This window comes from Alligator mississippiensis, chromosome 1 (genome assembly GCF_030867095.1).
Source record: "Alligator mississippiensis isolate rAllMis1 chromosome 1, rAllMis1, whole genome shotgun sequence".
In the NCBI taxonomy this organism is placed as follows: Eukaryota; Metazoa; Chordata; order Crocodylia; family Alligatoridae; genus Alligator; species Alligator mississippiensis.
Genome location: NC_081824.1, coordinates 148616995 through 148633434, shown reverse-complemented (window position 1 = coordinate 148633434; position 16440 = coordinate 148616995). Strand labels below are relative to the sequence as shown.

General features: G+C 44.4%; 1 protein-coding gene across 1 annotated transcript in view; it reads left to right on the top strand.

Moving 5' to 3' along the window:
• Positions 1 to 16440, top strand: part of GALNT2 (polypeptide N-acetylgalactosaminyltransferase 2) — a 178490-nt gene that overhangs the window by 103443 nt on the left and 58607 nt on the right. Inside the window, exon 3 of the mRNA XM_006267910.4 lies at positions 2947 to 3100. Within this exon, the coding sequence (XP_006267972.1) occupies positions 2947 to 3100 (154 nt within the window). The remainder of the gene's footprint in view (positions 1 to 2946; positions 3101 to 16440) is intronic.

The following is a 16440-nucleotide window of genomic DNA, read 5'->3' as shown; positions in this document are numbered from 1 at the left end:
CTCACTCTTCTTACGAACATTTTGTCCATAAAACAGTGACCTCTCCCTTCCCCCTGAAGAGGTCATTTTTTCTATCTGTTTATTACGTGTTTAATGACATAATACCTTATTTTGTGCCACTTGTTTAATGTAGTTCCATGAGCACTTCCACTTTGCTGTGGGGAGGGAACAGTACTTAGTTGTTGGAAAATGTAGTATTTGGGCTCCAATGGTTTTGAAGTTTTTTTTAATCTTCTACAGTTTTGAAGTGTGTTTCTTGTCAATAGTCATATAGCTCTTAATTCTAAATTAATCTGTGCTACAGACATCTTTTATATTTTTTCCTAGACGAAAGAAAAACTTTTGGACCCAGATTTTGTTCCATTTCTGACATTGAAATGGTACTTATAGGGCTTTCAGGCATCTCAGTCACTGAGGTTATAAACAGATGTAGTCTTTGGAGCAGGATCAGCTGTACCGGGATGTAACCTAGCACAGCTGATCTGCCTCATTAAGGAATACAAATGTTGCCTATTGTCCCAGCTCTGGGCATGGCAGTGCCACACCACACACAGGCCGAGGAATTCCTTTGTCATGCCTCTGCACATGAGGAAACTCAGGCAGGTGCTCTGAGGGCTTCAGGGGCCCAGTCCTACAGGGGGATTCTTGGAGTGCACAGGATAGGCCCCCTGAAGTCCCAGGAGCATCTAGTTGTCTGTTGCAAAAAGCGTCACAAATTTATACCGCCTATTGTCATGATCACACTTTTCGGCATTTGTTGTGTGGATGTCTGTTTGCTTTGCCTTTGTCTTTGCCATAAAAATGTCTATGATGACACAAAGGCAACATCTGTTTCCAGCCTAAGTATAATCCTATTCCACCCTGGTGAGACCCCTGGAAAATGGTCAGTGTGTTTGTTTTTTCATCGTGTCTTTCTCTAAGTGTTAAGTTATTTAAATTGGGAAAAATAGGGGTAGTAGGACCACTTGCCTTTTTGTCCAGTAGCTTAGTCGTTAAAGTTTAGAAAATGCATTGTAGGACTTCCTCAGTCTGTGGGTGGGGGGTGGATCCAAGCCAACGTCCTGCACTTTTCAGGGAGGTGTCTGGTCACCAGGCTGTGGACTAGGCTGGGCAGGGCTTGAGGGTATTCTTTATCTCTCCTGTTGAAGCTAGTCCAAAAGCATGAGGTTCATGGGACCAAGAGTGTTAGCAAGATGGACCTTAATTTTACATATTTATTTATTTATTTATTTATTTATTTACATATTTATTTTTTATTTATTTATTTTAAATAGCCCAGTAAGGAGAGTGTTGGGTTCTGGTCTGCCTAGCCCACAGCAGTTTTTCTTGGGAACTGGGAGGTGGGGATCAAGCCCATCTGGGTGAGGGAAGCCTAGTACAGAGGTGCTTTCTGGGTAAGTGCCCTGACCACTTGGGTATTGAGCAGGAGGTAGGGAAGCAGAAGGTAGGAGATCCATTGGATCCTGTGATTGCAAAAGTTGACGATTCACCTATGAGTAGGAACCTACTGAATTCAAGGTGCCTCCCCATTTCATGAGCAGAACACAGGCCCGGTAGCCATTTTGCAGGCAAAGCATGACTGGCCCTGCATGTCTCTAGCTTCAGGGGCCCCAGTGGCCCCACCCATCACCACTGATTGGCTTTAAGGGCTGCCTGTCATACGGCCCTGCCCCTCATTGCCAGTTGGTGCAGAGGGGTGGGACCACATGCCAGACAGCCCTTGCAGCCATCTTGCCAGCAACTCTTCAAGTGGGCAGCCCTCCCCTCCTCTCTTTCCTGCCTTAGTGGGCTGCCGCAGCGCCCTAAGGACTGCTGACTTCCTCTGGGGAGCCAGCATTTTATTTTCCATAAGTTTTTTTTTTTTTTTCTTTTCCTCCTCACAGATTTCACGGGCAATGCCAGATTTCGCAAAAATCCTCAAAATCGCAATTTTGGTAGGTCCCTACCTAAGAGTTCAGGCACACCCTTTCATAGAGCATTTCCTCTTGGTTGCCAGAAGGCAAACCATTACCTGAATGGCAGATTTGTGTGTCCATACGATTGACCTCTGGAGGGTGCACTAGGTTTCCCACTGAGATGATGGGAGAGGTATGTGCTTCCTATGTGGATTGTTTTCTTTCCTGAGGTGAGAAACTTTTTTTTTTTTTTTGTCGTCATGTAGGCTGTTTTCAAGTAGTCAGGGTAGCAGCATTGTATTCTGAAATAATGTCCTCCTGTCAGGAAGAACACTGTCCTTTTCTTTGGATGAAGAGAACTGTTACCAGTGATTGAATAGTTTAATGGTCTTGACTAAAAAAAAGAGTTTAACTACTGGCTTGGAACCTGAACAGTATAAATTGTTTCAACTACTTCATGTCCTCCATAACAAAGTGATCAAGTAGCACTACCTTTTGGCAATATTTTCTAGGTCTTACTAAAATAATGCTTTTGTCATATAAAAACTTACTTCTAACCTTGCTGCCAAAGGAACAAGCATTTGGAATACAGAAATTCAGATTCTTTCTTAAAAGATGCTGCTATGCAAAATTAAACCTGAGTGACTTGTGTGAAGTTAATTGAAGTGTCAACTGAAACCGTTTTAAGCCTTTCTTGGCCTATACATATATGCTGAAATCATCAGCCACTTAGTTTTATAGATTTTTGTCTTTTAAAGATGTGAATTGGGACATGTGGTAACTTAGGTTATGGTTAAAATTTTTAACTTAAGAGTTGAAGCATGGTCTAGCAAATACTGCAGTGGAGTTGCGGTCTGAATACCTGAATTCTAGTCCAGCACTAATACACTGGGTAGCGTACAGTAGATCACTCTGCAGCATATGCTACTAGGAAGTTATGTACTTTTTATACCGTTAAAGCAAACAATTTGATTTCAGCATTTGAGAACTAAAGTCTGTTTCAAATTTATGTTAATTTTATTTTAACTTCAGGTTTTTTCTTTCACTTCAGGAAAAGTTCGATGGCAAGATTTCGATCAAGATGCCTACGTTAGTGCTACAATGGTTCGATCTGGTCAGGACCCATACGCTCGGAATAAATTTAATCAAGTAGAAAGTGACAAACTGCGAATGGACCGAAACATACCTGATACCAGGCATGATCAGTAAGTATCAAATTAAGCAGCAGTTGAGTTAGAATAGTTCTCCCAAATCTGTGCCTCTTGAGCAGCATTTGACTCTTCTGTTCCTTGCATGACTTATCCAAAACTGGCAAAAACAGAAGGTTTCTCATTTAACCAGCTGAGCTCTACCTTGCACTTTGACCTCTTGGCAGGTAGGTATTCAATGGTGTATTGAATTACAGGTTCCATTTTTGCTAGTGTTTATAAGTCCCAAAGGCAGTTTGTAGCGTCTGCAGGTGTGGACAGATGTAAGACTTGGAAATATTCGAAGACTATTACTGATTGGGAACCACTTCCCAGTCGTCTTGGTAGAGGTGCCTCCACATATGCTGCCAAAGGTTCTAAGTAGAATAGTCACATTTTAGGCATGGCATTGCAGTGCTGTCAGACTGCCACCAGAGGCCTGTAGTGAATACCAAACCCACCATCCCTCCCAGTAACTAGTGCCCCAGTTTACCTAATATTCTCTGAGTAGGTGAGGAAACTCGTAATTGGCTGGATGTCAAGCAAGAGAAAGATGTCAGTTCCCACAATTGCAGTTTTCTGATCCCCCCTCTCACTAATGTGTACAAGGGTTCATTGCATTGCAGGCTGATTTGGGGATGAAGGATTGGCCAGTTAGGAGGATACCTGAACCCCTGTTTCTCCCTTCCCAGGGGGCTGCACAAGGTCTCTTACTGAGGCTCCCTTGAAAAGACTTTCCCTAAGGATGGCCAGGTGGGAGGAGCCTGGACCCCTGTTTCTTGTTTCCTGGGTAGCTGGATATTCTGGGATGTATGCAAAGATCTCAGTTTTTAAACAGCATTTTCCCCCAAGCTGCTTATCAATTTAATTTCATTTGTGGTAATGGTAACCAGACTTTGGGGCATTGTAGCCTGACTAGGGACAGGCGGGAGGCAGAGCGGGTACCCCTGCTTCTAGGTTCTGCCTAAGGTCTCCAAATCAGCTGTCAGGAATGGAATAAAATTGACCAGTGGCTTGGGGAAGAATGCTGCTTAAAAGTTGCAGTGACCTTGGGCAACACCCTTGGAATATAGAAGCAGGGGTACCCTTCTACCCATTAGCTACCCTGACCCCTAGGCCATATCAGCCCAGGATGCTCCCAAGTGTGGTCAGTTGCCACTAATGGAATGAAACACACAAGCAGCTTGGGAGAAAATGTTGTTTAAAAGGTGCAGAAACATTGAGCAGCACCCTGGGAACCCAAACAGGGGTGCCCCCTCTGCACTGACCAACCTCCATTACAAATCAGCCTGAGGTGGCACAGACTGGGTCAAGTTTAAGCAATAAAAGTTGGGGCAATAAAGCTCTGGCTGTGTACCAGAGTAGTCCATTATGGGGAGGGCAGAGGGGCGGGTGAGGACCAGTGCAGTGCGAGATACCTGGAGGACTGACCAGACAGACGCTAGCAGCAGTTTGGTTTCTGTGCATCGCACTGAACCAGTTCAAGGACTGTTTCAAAATAATACTTGATAATCCACATATACTTTTGAAATTTAAACCTTTCTAAATGTGGCTTGTACATCTGGATGCTTGTGGTTAAAAGAGCTGTTAAAATAGTTTAATTATTATGTCTGTCTGCACCCTGTATATCATCTAACACCGTCTTTACTGCATGGTTCACCAAGGTGCTTGACACTCAGGACAGGACCACCTCTGGTTGTGCATGCTATAGTAAAGGTCTGCTTGCTCACTCGACACTGGCCACATGTTCCACGGTTCTTAAAGGGATGCCCAGTAATCCAGTCATTTATGGAAGAAAACATCTGTTCTTTGGGGAAAAGTTAGATGGATGGGAGGGTGTTCCACATTGGAGCAAGTCTTCCCTTCATCCTTGCTACAGAGTAGGCAAGTTTTTACTTGTATTCCCAGCTGGATAAGCTAGTGTAGTCTTAAAGCACCTCCAGACTCAGATCACAAGTTTCTCAGTGTGGATTGCGGAGGTTAAGGAAAGACTATGGGTTAACCATGCCATGAAGAAGACCTGTCACGAATCTCAGGCAGAATAAGCCAAAATGAAAAAGCTGTAGCACTTTTTGAGACAGGACAGGATTTGAGCTTTACATACTTCACACTTGCCCTGAGTCAACTGACCTTTGCAGTGTAGACTTCCTTCAGCTTTGGGAATCTTTCAGATTTGTGGATCAATTTCCAGCTTTAGGACTGAAGTATTCAACAGAATAGCCCTCCCTGTCCGTTCCCCCATTGTCAATTTGCTCTTTCTGTTAGGGGAGAAGGATAAGATAAGATGGTTCCAGCTTTGAATTGCTTTGCCTTTTCTTTCTCTCCAAATTGTACTTAATCTTAGTCATTTTAATATTCTGTGATTTGCAAAATGAGCCAATGTAAGTGTTTGGATCAAGAAATGTCCTCAACTGTCTGTATCAGGGGGTGCTCAACTTCTGGCCTGTGAAGCCATGGCATCTGGCCCACAGGGCTTTCCACAGGTCAGGAAATTTTGGTGGTGGGGGGGAGGAACATTGGCAATTAAGTACTGCCACCCTCCCCTACTGCCAAATTCCCAAGCCCCATGTGGCAGTTGAGTAGGGGCCGGGCAACAGCCCTTTTCCCCCCCACCATGTGGTAGGAGGGCGCAGGCTATGCCCCCGTCTTCCCCCCTCCTACGTGGCTGGATGGGGGCTGAGCTACACTCCTTTTTTTCCACCCCCATGCAGCTAGGTTAGAGTTGTACCGTGCGCCCTTCTGCCCCTGTGCACAGCACAGCCAGATGGAGCCCTGTCATGCTCTCCCTGGGCACGGGATCAAAACTGCTGGTTGGAACTAGCCCACTGACAGACCAGCCACTAACCTTTTGGCCCACCAGGCAAAAAGGTTGAGCATCACTGGCTTACATGACATTGATCATACATTATTTGCTGGAACACTAAATTTGGGAGTAATTTACCTTTATTGCATCTCTATCTAGAAAAGTTGCATTTTTTTTCTCTTCTTTTTCTCTGTTTACATAAATCTTTTGTGTGTGTTGGTTTCTTTATCCTTTTCTCCAACTAGAGTTATGCTGTGTTCTCAATTAAATTCCATTCCATTTTCAGAAGACCTTTCAGATTCATGAGATACATGTCATCCAAGTGCTAGTGTATCTGATTCAACTTACCTTTCTCTGTTACCTTCAATATAGTGGCCATCTGTCCCAATATTGAGATTAAACCTGTCTTTAGAAAAGCTTGCTTGATAGTTTTTTGATTATTGAATGCCATGTGATATTTCAACTCAACCTGTAAAAAAGCAGGAGAAGCTCTTTTTGGGGACTGTTTGAAAGATGGATCACATGATGCTGCAGTAGGATTAGTTCTGCTTATCTGATGCTCTGTTCTGCCAACAGATGTCATAATGTTGGTTTTATCATTATCGGCAATTCCTCAATTCAGAGATGATCTCTACCACAGCTCATTGATGGGTTTTGAGGCGATTTAAGAGTCCAATCCTTGAGCCACAGACCAGTCTGCAGAAGTTGCATGTCTTTTTCCAGGGCAGAGTAGGCTGTAGACTGGGATTCTTCTTTTCCTTCCTCCACCCTTTCTCTCCTAGTTGGAGGGCTTTACCTCGAAACAGGCTGCTGCTTGGTTGAGTTTGCAGTGCCACTGGAGTCAATTGACAGCCAGCTCTTCCCATTTCTTGATGTATCCATTGGTTTTCTTGAGGTATGTCATCATTGTGTTCTCGTAGCATATCTCCTGGCCACTGTCAGATCTCAGGCTGTAACTGAGAGTAGAGCACATGTTTTGGGAATCAAGACTGTGGCATCAGCACACAGTCTGGTCTAGTGAAGTCACTGCTTGAGGATCACTGACTTGGTGCTGGTAACCATGGTTTCAACAAGGAAGTTGGCCTTTGTGCAGTAATCTTCCCATTTGATGTAGAGGATTTTCTGGAGGCATAGTTGGTGATACCTCTCCATGCTCTTGAGATGATGACAGTAGATCACCCATGTCACATCCATATAGGGAAGTGGGGATGACGATTGAATTGTAGACCTACATCTTGGTGTCTTTCTGGAGATTACAATGATTAAAGAGATGCCAAAGCAATTTCCCAAAGGAGGCAGTTGCGCACCAGATCCTGTACTGGATCTCCTCATCAGTGCTGACTCAGTAGAGAGGTGGCTACTGAGGTAGATGAAGTGCTTAACTACTTCCAGGGTCTTTCCCTCTATGGTATTATGGGGAGCGCACACGCATTTGTGGCCTGGGGCAGGCTGGAGAGTACCTGGGGCCTCTCTCTCAACCTTGTGAAAACTAAAGTGTGGAAGGTTTCTGCAAAGAGATCCGATGCTATCTGGAGATTTTCCTGAGTGCATGCAAGGATGGCACAGTCATCAGCATATTGAAGGTCAAGTATGGTTGTTTTGAATACTTTGGTCTTCAAATGAAAATGATCCAGACTGAAAATGACACAGCTTTATGAGCACTCGTGGTGCTCTCATGAGCTGCCTGATGACTGGAAAAGGGCCAGTGTGGTCCCCATTTTCAAAAAAGGGAGGAAATAAGACCCAGGAAACTATAGGCCCGTTAGTCTTACCTCGGTCCTGGGGAAGCTCTTTGAGAAAATTATCCAGGAGCACATTTGCAAGGGGCCAGCTGGGGAGTGTATGCTTAGGGACAATCAACACAGGTTTATTAGAGGCAGGTCCTGTCAGACCAACCTGGTGGCCTTCTATAACCAGGTCACAAAAGCCTCAGTACGCAGGTGTCGCGGTGGACATAGTCTTCCTGGACTTTAGGAAGACCTTCAACACTGTCTCTCACCCCATCCTCATTTAAAAAAAACTAGGCGTCTGTGGTGTCGATGCCTACATAGTCAGATGGGTCACAAATTGGCTGGAGGGCTGCGCCCAGAGAGTGGTGGTGGATGGGCCATTTTCGACCTGGAGAGATGTGGGCAGTGGGGCTCCTCAGGGCTCGGTCCTTGGGCCCACGCTGTTCAATATCTTCATCAGCGATTTGGACAAAGGGGTGAAAAGCACCTTGTTCAGGTTTGCAGATGACACTAAGATGTGGGGAGCACGCTAGAAGAGAGGGACAGGCTGCAACTAGATCTAAACAGGTTACAGGGGTGGGTGGATGAGAACAGGATAGGATTCAATACTGACAAGTGCAGGGTACTGCACCTGGGGAGGAAGAACCAGCAGCGTACCTACAGGCTGGGGAACTCCCTTCTCATCAGCACAGAGGCAGAGAAGGATCTTGGACTCTTTATTGATTCCAAGATGAACATAGGCCTCCAATGTGGGGATGCGGTCAGGAAGGCTAACCACACCTTGTCATGCATCCAGAAATGCATCACGAGCAGGTCCAAAGGAGGTGATCCTCCCCCTCTATGCAACATTGGTCAGGCCACAGTTGGAGTACTGCAGCCAGTTCTGGGCACCACACTTCAGGAGGGATGTGGACAGCATCGAGAGGGTCCAGAGGAGGGCCACTTTCATGATTAGGAGGCAGCAGGGCAGGCCCTATGAGGAGAGGCTACAGGACCTCAACCTCCGCAAAAGAAGGCTGAGAGGGGATCTGGTGGCTGCCTGTAAACTTGCCAAGGGGGACCAGCAGGCAGTAGGAGTCCCTGTTCCCCCGAGCACTACCAGGGGTAGCAAGGAACAACAGCCATAAGTTGACGGAGAGTAGATTCAGGCTAAATATCAGGAGGCACTACTTTAGTGTCAGGGCGGCTAGGAGCTGGAACCAACTTCCAAGGGAAGTGGTGCTTGCCCCTACCCTGGGGGTCTTCAAAAGGATGCTAGACAGCCACCTAGCTGGGGTCATTTGACCCCAGCATCCTTTCCTGCCCATGGCAGGGGGTCGGACTAGATGATCTGCTTGGATCCCTTCCGACCTTACCAACTATGAAACTATGAGCCCTCCATCCATTTGGTGTTTAGTGTCAGTTCCAGAAAGGAGGAGGTCCTTCATGAGAACAAAGAATGCCTGTCAAAAATGGAGAACAGAATTAGGGTGATGATGCATCCTTGCTTGATCCCAATTTGGATGACAGATGGAGCCGTCTCTGATCCACTACAAACAATGGTCAGTCATCTGGTCATAGAGAAACCTCAGGATTTTGATGAACTGTTAAGGACATCCAACATTGGATTTGGATGTTGGTTTATATCATGAGTGGTCCAGCCAATGAGTAGTTTGGTACCTTTTGTGACTCGGTCTGTTGTTCAGGGCTTCATTATTACTTCCAAGATCTTTTTGGGTAGCTTACGAAGTCTCATGGAGCCAGTGACTTTTGACATCATGCTGCTGTCTGGATTTGCTTGTTTCTGCAACTATATTTGTTGCTCAGATTCTGTGTTCTCTGCTTACTGTAGACTTTCACTTTGGCAAATAAGTTTCATCATTGTATCTCTCATGCTGGTAATATACAGCTGGGAATTTTGGTAGACTGATACCAGATCCCTTTAGTCCTTTATTTCTCTGTTTGGGGACTGTTAATGTTGCAGAATCTTTTTCAAATTTCATTTTGAAAGATTTGAGCCACATCAAAAACGTTAGCTTTTACACTTATTTTGAAGATTTACTAAAAGGGAGAAGGTTTAACTTGAGATGTTGTTCCTGTACTTTTTAGCAGTGTGATCAAAGGTCTACTTCTGAGGAACGGTGGGCTTGATATTTGTTGTCGTATCCCCCAGTTTGTCGTCATATTTCCATTTCTTCACCAAAGATTTGATTTAAATTTTTCATGTTTTAGATATTTTTCCCCTGTTGATCCTGTGAGATTAAAATAGTCTTTCCACCCTTTGAGTAAATCCATTTCTTGGACATCCATGTTCTGTTGTGCGGGGGAGAAATCGGAACTTAAATGTCTGTTTTTAGAGAGGCAATAAACATGAACATGAGTTCATCTGACTTAGGCCATGTACACACATTCAAATGATCTGGGAGAATTCTCCCAGGCTTTGATTCCTGGTAGAAAAACTTACCTGGAGATCCCGGAACAGGCATTTGAATGCTGAACTTGCCGTTCTAATGCTGTGCAGAATCAGGGGCCCACATGCATACATCTTGGCATACTCTGTAGGCTCAGTTTGTATGGAGACAGTTGGCAGCACTGCACAGGGTAGCCTTGATTGACTGACCCAGACTGCTTGGGGTCAGCCCATGTGTTTCTACAGCATAATGGAAGATTATGAAGGGGGTATCTTCTGATCCCTGCTTGGCTGCAGCAGTAGAGTCCAGCAAGCAACACACACTATCCTTGGGGCAGGGGGATGAGAAGGAGCCAAGCATGCTGAGATTTTGGAGGACTGTTCTGTGACTTCTCTCAGAAGGGAACACATGCAGATATTCATTGTCCTAGGAGAAACTTTACTGGGAGAAATGTAACACTGATTGTTTCTTGGGTTATTTTTCTCTTGGAACAGACTTTTTTTTTTTTTTTCCCCTGGGAGGAAAAATCCTAAATATTTGTACAATTGTGGTTTCACCTAGGAGAGCAGTGACTCCTTCCAAGAGAAATTGAATGCCTGTACGTGGCCACAGTTATAAGTTCAGTGGAAAAACAGTCTAGCAGGGCAGTGAGGTATACTATATTGTTTATAGATTAGCTTTACTAATGAATACAGTTTGTGTTGGAAGAAACTTGCCCAGCTGCTGACAGTTCTCCAAGCTCTAAGTAGGAGCACCCATCTTGAACTATACTCTTCCCAAGTGCCACATGACTACTTAACTGTATCTGAATGTAATAGAAGCAAGATAAATAAATTTCTAGAGCCAGTATCTTACTGGTAGATTCCCAAGGCACTGCGTACTCTTAACGTGCTCTTAATTCTTGGATGAAGTAGAAAGTCTGTCTCTGTTTCCATTTGGGTGTCAAAGATCTTGAAAAGGGACAAATTATTTTTTTGCCAGTGCAAAGAACATCTAATCAATAATACATTAAAACCTCCTTTCTAAAAAGTCAAAAGAGGGAAATTGGAGGAAGTTTGCATGCTAAAATTTCTATAACACATTTCTCTGTGCATCAAAATTAAAGTCTTAAAAATCATTTTTATAACTGACTGCCTTTTTAAAGGAAAGAAAGCATATTCAGGATTATAGGCTAAATGGATTTCTCCTTTGGTATTATCAACATGAACTAAAATAGCTGTTGTTACCACTGCAGGTCCCTATATTTAAACCAAAAAGGCCCTTTTTATAGTTTCATAGAAGTCACAGGCATGTGTAACACACTGTAAAGAGGAAATAATCTCATTTTGGTGTAAGATTTGGAGGCACTGACTACCAAAAGCTTTTATTTTTAAACAGTGTAAGCAAGAATTGTAGAAATTACTAAACAAAGCATCAGTCATTCACAAGGACCTTGCAAATTATTCTGTAGTTTGCTTAATGGAAATGACAGGAGAAAATGCCTGGCTTATCTATACCTGTGGAAGAATAAGCATAATTAATGCCAAAATATTAACATAAATCTAACCACCCATAAAGAATTGGGTAAATAACGAAATGAGGTGTCAGGATAGGTATACATGGCAATGTTTTATAGATAAAGCATCTGGGGGAGAGGCAGCAGGGGGAGGACATAGAGAAGATGCTGGTGTCACCTTGTTCTCTTTAGTGGCATGTAATTAGCAGCTGTACAGAAAACTGGACTTCCTCATGAATGCAACTGTATAAAATTGAATAGGCATTTAAAGCCTATTATTATTATCATCATCATAATTTTAAGCCTTTGTATTATAGTATTGCCTAGAGGCTTAATGTTGTATATGTGGTAGTCTAAACTGAATAGTAGGAAATCTTGCATAATATAATACTAAGCAGCCTGGAGAGTAGAAAAGTTCATTATTTAGTTTACTTGCTTCCAGGAAAGCTTGGAATGCTGAACAGATTAACCTGCCCTCTAAATATTGAACAGTTTTTGGAGTTGGTCTTTTTATTTCACTTGTGAAGTATCCTTTGGCCACATACAGGTGTTGCGTTTCTACTGGGAGATCACCGCTCTCCCAGTTGATATTGCCAGTGTACCAGCATTCAGTTTCTTGTGAAGAAAACATGTCCCATTCCTAAGGAAGTTCTTCAACTTTGATACCTGAAAGATCTCCCTTGTGTGAGTTTTTCTTGCTAGAATGGTTACATGTACATTTGACTCCTGGGGGAGACTGGTTTAAGGAAGGCTGGAAGAGCAGCAGCAACTCAACACCCCATGTCATAGAAGTAAGTACAGCTGCAGCTTTCCTTGCACCGTCCCCAGAGGGACCTGCATCTGGAGAAGGTGCAGAGGCATCTCCCGACAGCTCTGATCCTCCCATGGTCACCTCGGGTAGGGAAGGTATGAGGGTTGTGGGGAGAGGGAGGTTTCTGCAGGCTGGAATACCTTTACCATCCCTCTTTTGGGAAGAATTTCCCAGAAATTTTGAGCAGTAGCAATGAACACCTGTCCATAGCCTTGGTGTGAAAAATCTATTCCTGTTTCTGTTTAGACAATTTATAATTATTTTTTAAAAGAGCAGTGTTAAAAACCATCAATTTTGTCATGGGTATTTCTGAATTGCGATATTCCGTGGATTTGGCTAGCATACTTGTTATGCTTTGTTGAGAGAAATTGGAAAAAATACTCAAAATTTGCCATAACTTCGCCCTTTGAAATTGAACTCCATACACTGACTGCATGCAGTATTATCTCACTGAATACATAGTCATGCTTGATCACTTTTTCACTGTACTGTAAGAGGACAGCCCTGCCCCAAGGAATGTTAAAAGGAGCCAGGAATGCAAGGATGTTTCTGGGTGGGGAGGCTGTTTTGTTTCGTTTATCCACCTGGTCCTTGCCTTAGAGCACATCTGACAACATCTCAAACATCTCAAAATTACATTCCCTGACTGTTCTGTTCAGTTTCTAGATCATGTCAAAAATTGGTTGACTGCTTTTATCTTGGGCAAGGGTAATAAATTCACCAACCAGAGACGGAAGAGGCCAGAAATAATTGGCAGGAGTATACTTGGTAAAGGTGACCAGATATAAGGAGGAATCTTCTCCAAGATGTGAATCCATTTCACTTAGTATCTTGTTTCCAGTTAAATTTGAGGTGAATGCAGTGGGTGGGGGTGAAGTGTTTCCTTTTAAGTTTGGTAATATTTGGGGGGTGGAGGGTGGTCCTGAAAAATGAACTCTTCTTCTGAATCATTTTCCCTTTATCTGATTTTTCTTTTTCTTTTTACTTCCAGAAATTGAATTTCTTCTATTTAATTACACTAAAAGGATATTTGACTTTATGGTAAATTCTATATTGGTAAAGAGCCAACACAACTATTTTACTTCATTCTTTTAAGTTATTCAGGGTGTGTAGAAGGATTGAATTAAGACTCTATGTTGCATTATTTCTTTTGTCATAAAAATGAAAATTAAATATGACAGGTGCCTAGATTGCTAGGAATGGTCTGGGACAAATGGTGAATGATGCTATATGACAACACCTGAATTTTTTTAACATTACCATGTTATCAGGTGTATTTATAAAAATCAGTGAAGCTTCATCATTCCCTTATAGTTGCATTAAGTCTTAGGGTGCAGACAGAAGCGACAATTTTCTCCCAATCTGGCCACAGAAAGTAGTTTATAGCTGTGACCATACATAAGTGCATGGCTGCAGACAGCTTCAGAAATGGCCAATCAGGTAAAAATCTGAGTCCTCATTGCACGAAGGGTCAGGTGAAGACATTTCAAAACAGAGCATCTTCTGTAATTTGTGTCTGCACTTCCTGCCAGGCTGTCACTGTTTTCAGAATAGGAGGGGGGAAAGGGAATAGAGGGAGTTTGGTCTGGAGTTGTTTCAGCCCCTGCTGGAGGGTGGTATAGGTATATTGGAGCTCTGCTACCTCAGGGAGGGGAAGGGGGCTCCAATGCACCCACCCCACTCCAGCACTGGCTGGGGAACCCCTAGAGCAGTGGTCACCAACTCGTTGATCGCAATCAGCTGGTTGATCGCGGAGCCTCTTGCAGTTGGTATGAGGCTGGGGGGGGGGGGGGGGGGCCTGAGAGCATGCGTGCCCCCCCTCCCTCCAGCCAAGCAAGTCGATTTGTGGGGGAGGGAAGGGGCAGGGGCCAGATCAAGGTCCCCATGGTGAGGGACAGAGTACAGCAGAGGCAGTAGCAAGGGTAAAGTGAGTGGGGCCCTGGCCGAGTGGGTGGTGGGAGAATTGAGCCAGGGGCACAAGGGGCTCCTGCTGCTGTGTGCACCCCAGTGTAGGGCCCAGGGAGCACATGGCCCCCCCCCCCCCCCCAATCTGCTCATGATGGAGGCGGCTGCCATTGCAAGCTAGGCTTTGCACCCCGAGCCCCGCTACAGCTGGCCCAAGAGTCATTGGGCTAGCAGGGAATGAGGCTCAGCCCAGCAGCGGGATGCACATGGCATTGGGCTGCTCCTGGGCCAGCTGCATCAGGGCTCAGGGAGCAAATGCCAGAGCCAATGGAACCCCTCTGTCTATCAGCAGCAGGGGGGGCATGCAAAGGAAACTCCAAGACTAAAGGAGTCACCACACAGCGAACTTCCCGTGCAAATTCCAGTGATCCCTGTGCTTAAGTAAGTAGTTAAGTGATTGGAAGGACTGAGCATAGTTCAAGTAATCCAGCAACTGCCAATGAAGATCAGGCTTGTGGAGGGATTTAAACAGCTTGTCTACTTGAATTTTGTTGGTGCTACGGATGATAACCATATGCCCATTCTGGACTTACCCAACCAAGTCAGTAAACGCACTGGTAGAAAACAATACAACTTCGTGATGCAAGGTTTGGTTTATTGTTCTGGCTGAATCCTGTGTAGATGTTTAAATGACGTGACAAAGTACATCATAGAAAAATTTAACTCTGCTTTGCAGCAGTAGGCAGAGAGGCACTGTATTGCCCTTTTTGTACTAACCATTAATGTTCTCTTTACTATGAATCTTAAAGCGTTACACCCTTTTACTTCAGAGTGACAAGTAAAATATAGTTCATGTCTTGACAGATAGATAGACCTAGTACACGCACCAGGCCTGTAGTTGAACTTTCTCAGGGCAAGTGCAATCTCTCTGCTATGCTCTGAGAGTTTGTGCAACATTACAACCCCTTGTGCTTACATGGTTGCATGGCATGTTAGAGGTGTGCTGGTGATTTATTGCAGTAGTGAAATTACACTTACGTAGAGTAGAGGGGAGGCCCTTATGGGAGAAGAGGAGAGTGAAAAGCTTTCATAGCATTAGCAGTCGCTCTTACTACTTGTTTTCCTATGTAATAAATATTTCTCTTGCAGCATTCAGATGTGTGTCATTAACTCGGGCATAATTTCAGACTCAACTGGTAAGGGACATAAGGCAATAAAATGGATTCTACAGGTATATCAAAAGTAAGAAGACCAGAAAAACCATAGGTCCCTTACAGAATACAGAATGCAGTCTTATTACCGATGATGCAGAGAAGGCCTGTATTGCATTCCTTGGTTTAGAACTAGTGAGAGAGCAAGGTGTTCAGGAACAACCAACATGGATTCATCGGGTGTGTCCACACATGCAAGCACGTGTGCTTGCAGCAGCTCAAATAAAAGTGGTGCATATTTGAGCTGGGGCTTTTTGCCTCTGTGCATGTGCTCAGACATGCACTTTGTTGTGGAGCAAATTGTGCCACTTGAGGCAAAATAACCCTGCCTGGCTCCTCCCGGATCTGCATCAGGGGGAGCTAGAGCCTGGGGCCAGCACCTGTGCTGTCCCCAGCAGTATAAAAAGCTGCCCTGTCCTGGCCCCATCTGTACAAAAAGCTGCCCTGGCCAGCAGCTCAGGGCTACTCGCTCTCAGGAGCTTTTGGGGCCTGGCCAGTTGGTACCTGTGCAAGCCAGACTGCTGCTGCAGCATCCCAAACCCATTTTTAAAAATACCCCCAAATCCATGTTTTTTCACAATTTAAACACACACACACACACACACACACACACACACACACACACACACACACACACACACACAGAAAGAGACAGCAATCAGTTGGGCAATACTTTATTGGTATATATACAATGTTAAAGCAATGTGGAAGCCTAAGTGTACATCATGTACAGCCTAAGTGTACAGAATGTACATCATGATAAAGTACATTCTAAAACCTATATGTGTTGATGTGTACTTTTGGTTTTCTTTGCACATGATGGGTGTGTGATGGGGGAATGTGGTGTTTGCAGGTAGGGAGTGGGAAGGAGTGTGGGGTAAGGCTGGTGTCTGTGTGGAGGGATGTGGGTTGTGTGCGGTTGGTATGGGGCAGTTGCTGGGCGAACTGTGGGCATGGAGGATCTTGTGGGGGGGCTGCTCAGGAGGTGTGGGTCCCCTGGCCTTCACAGGGTG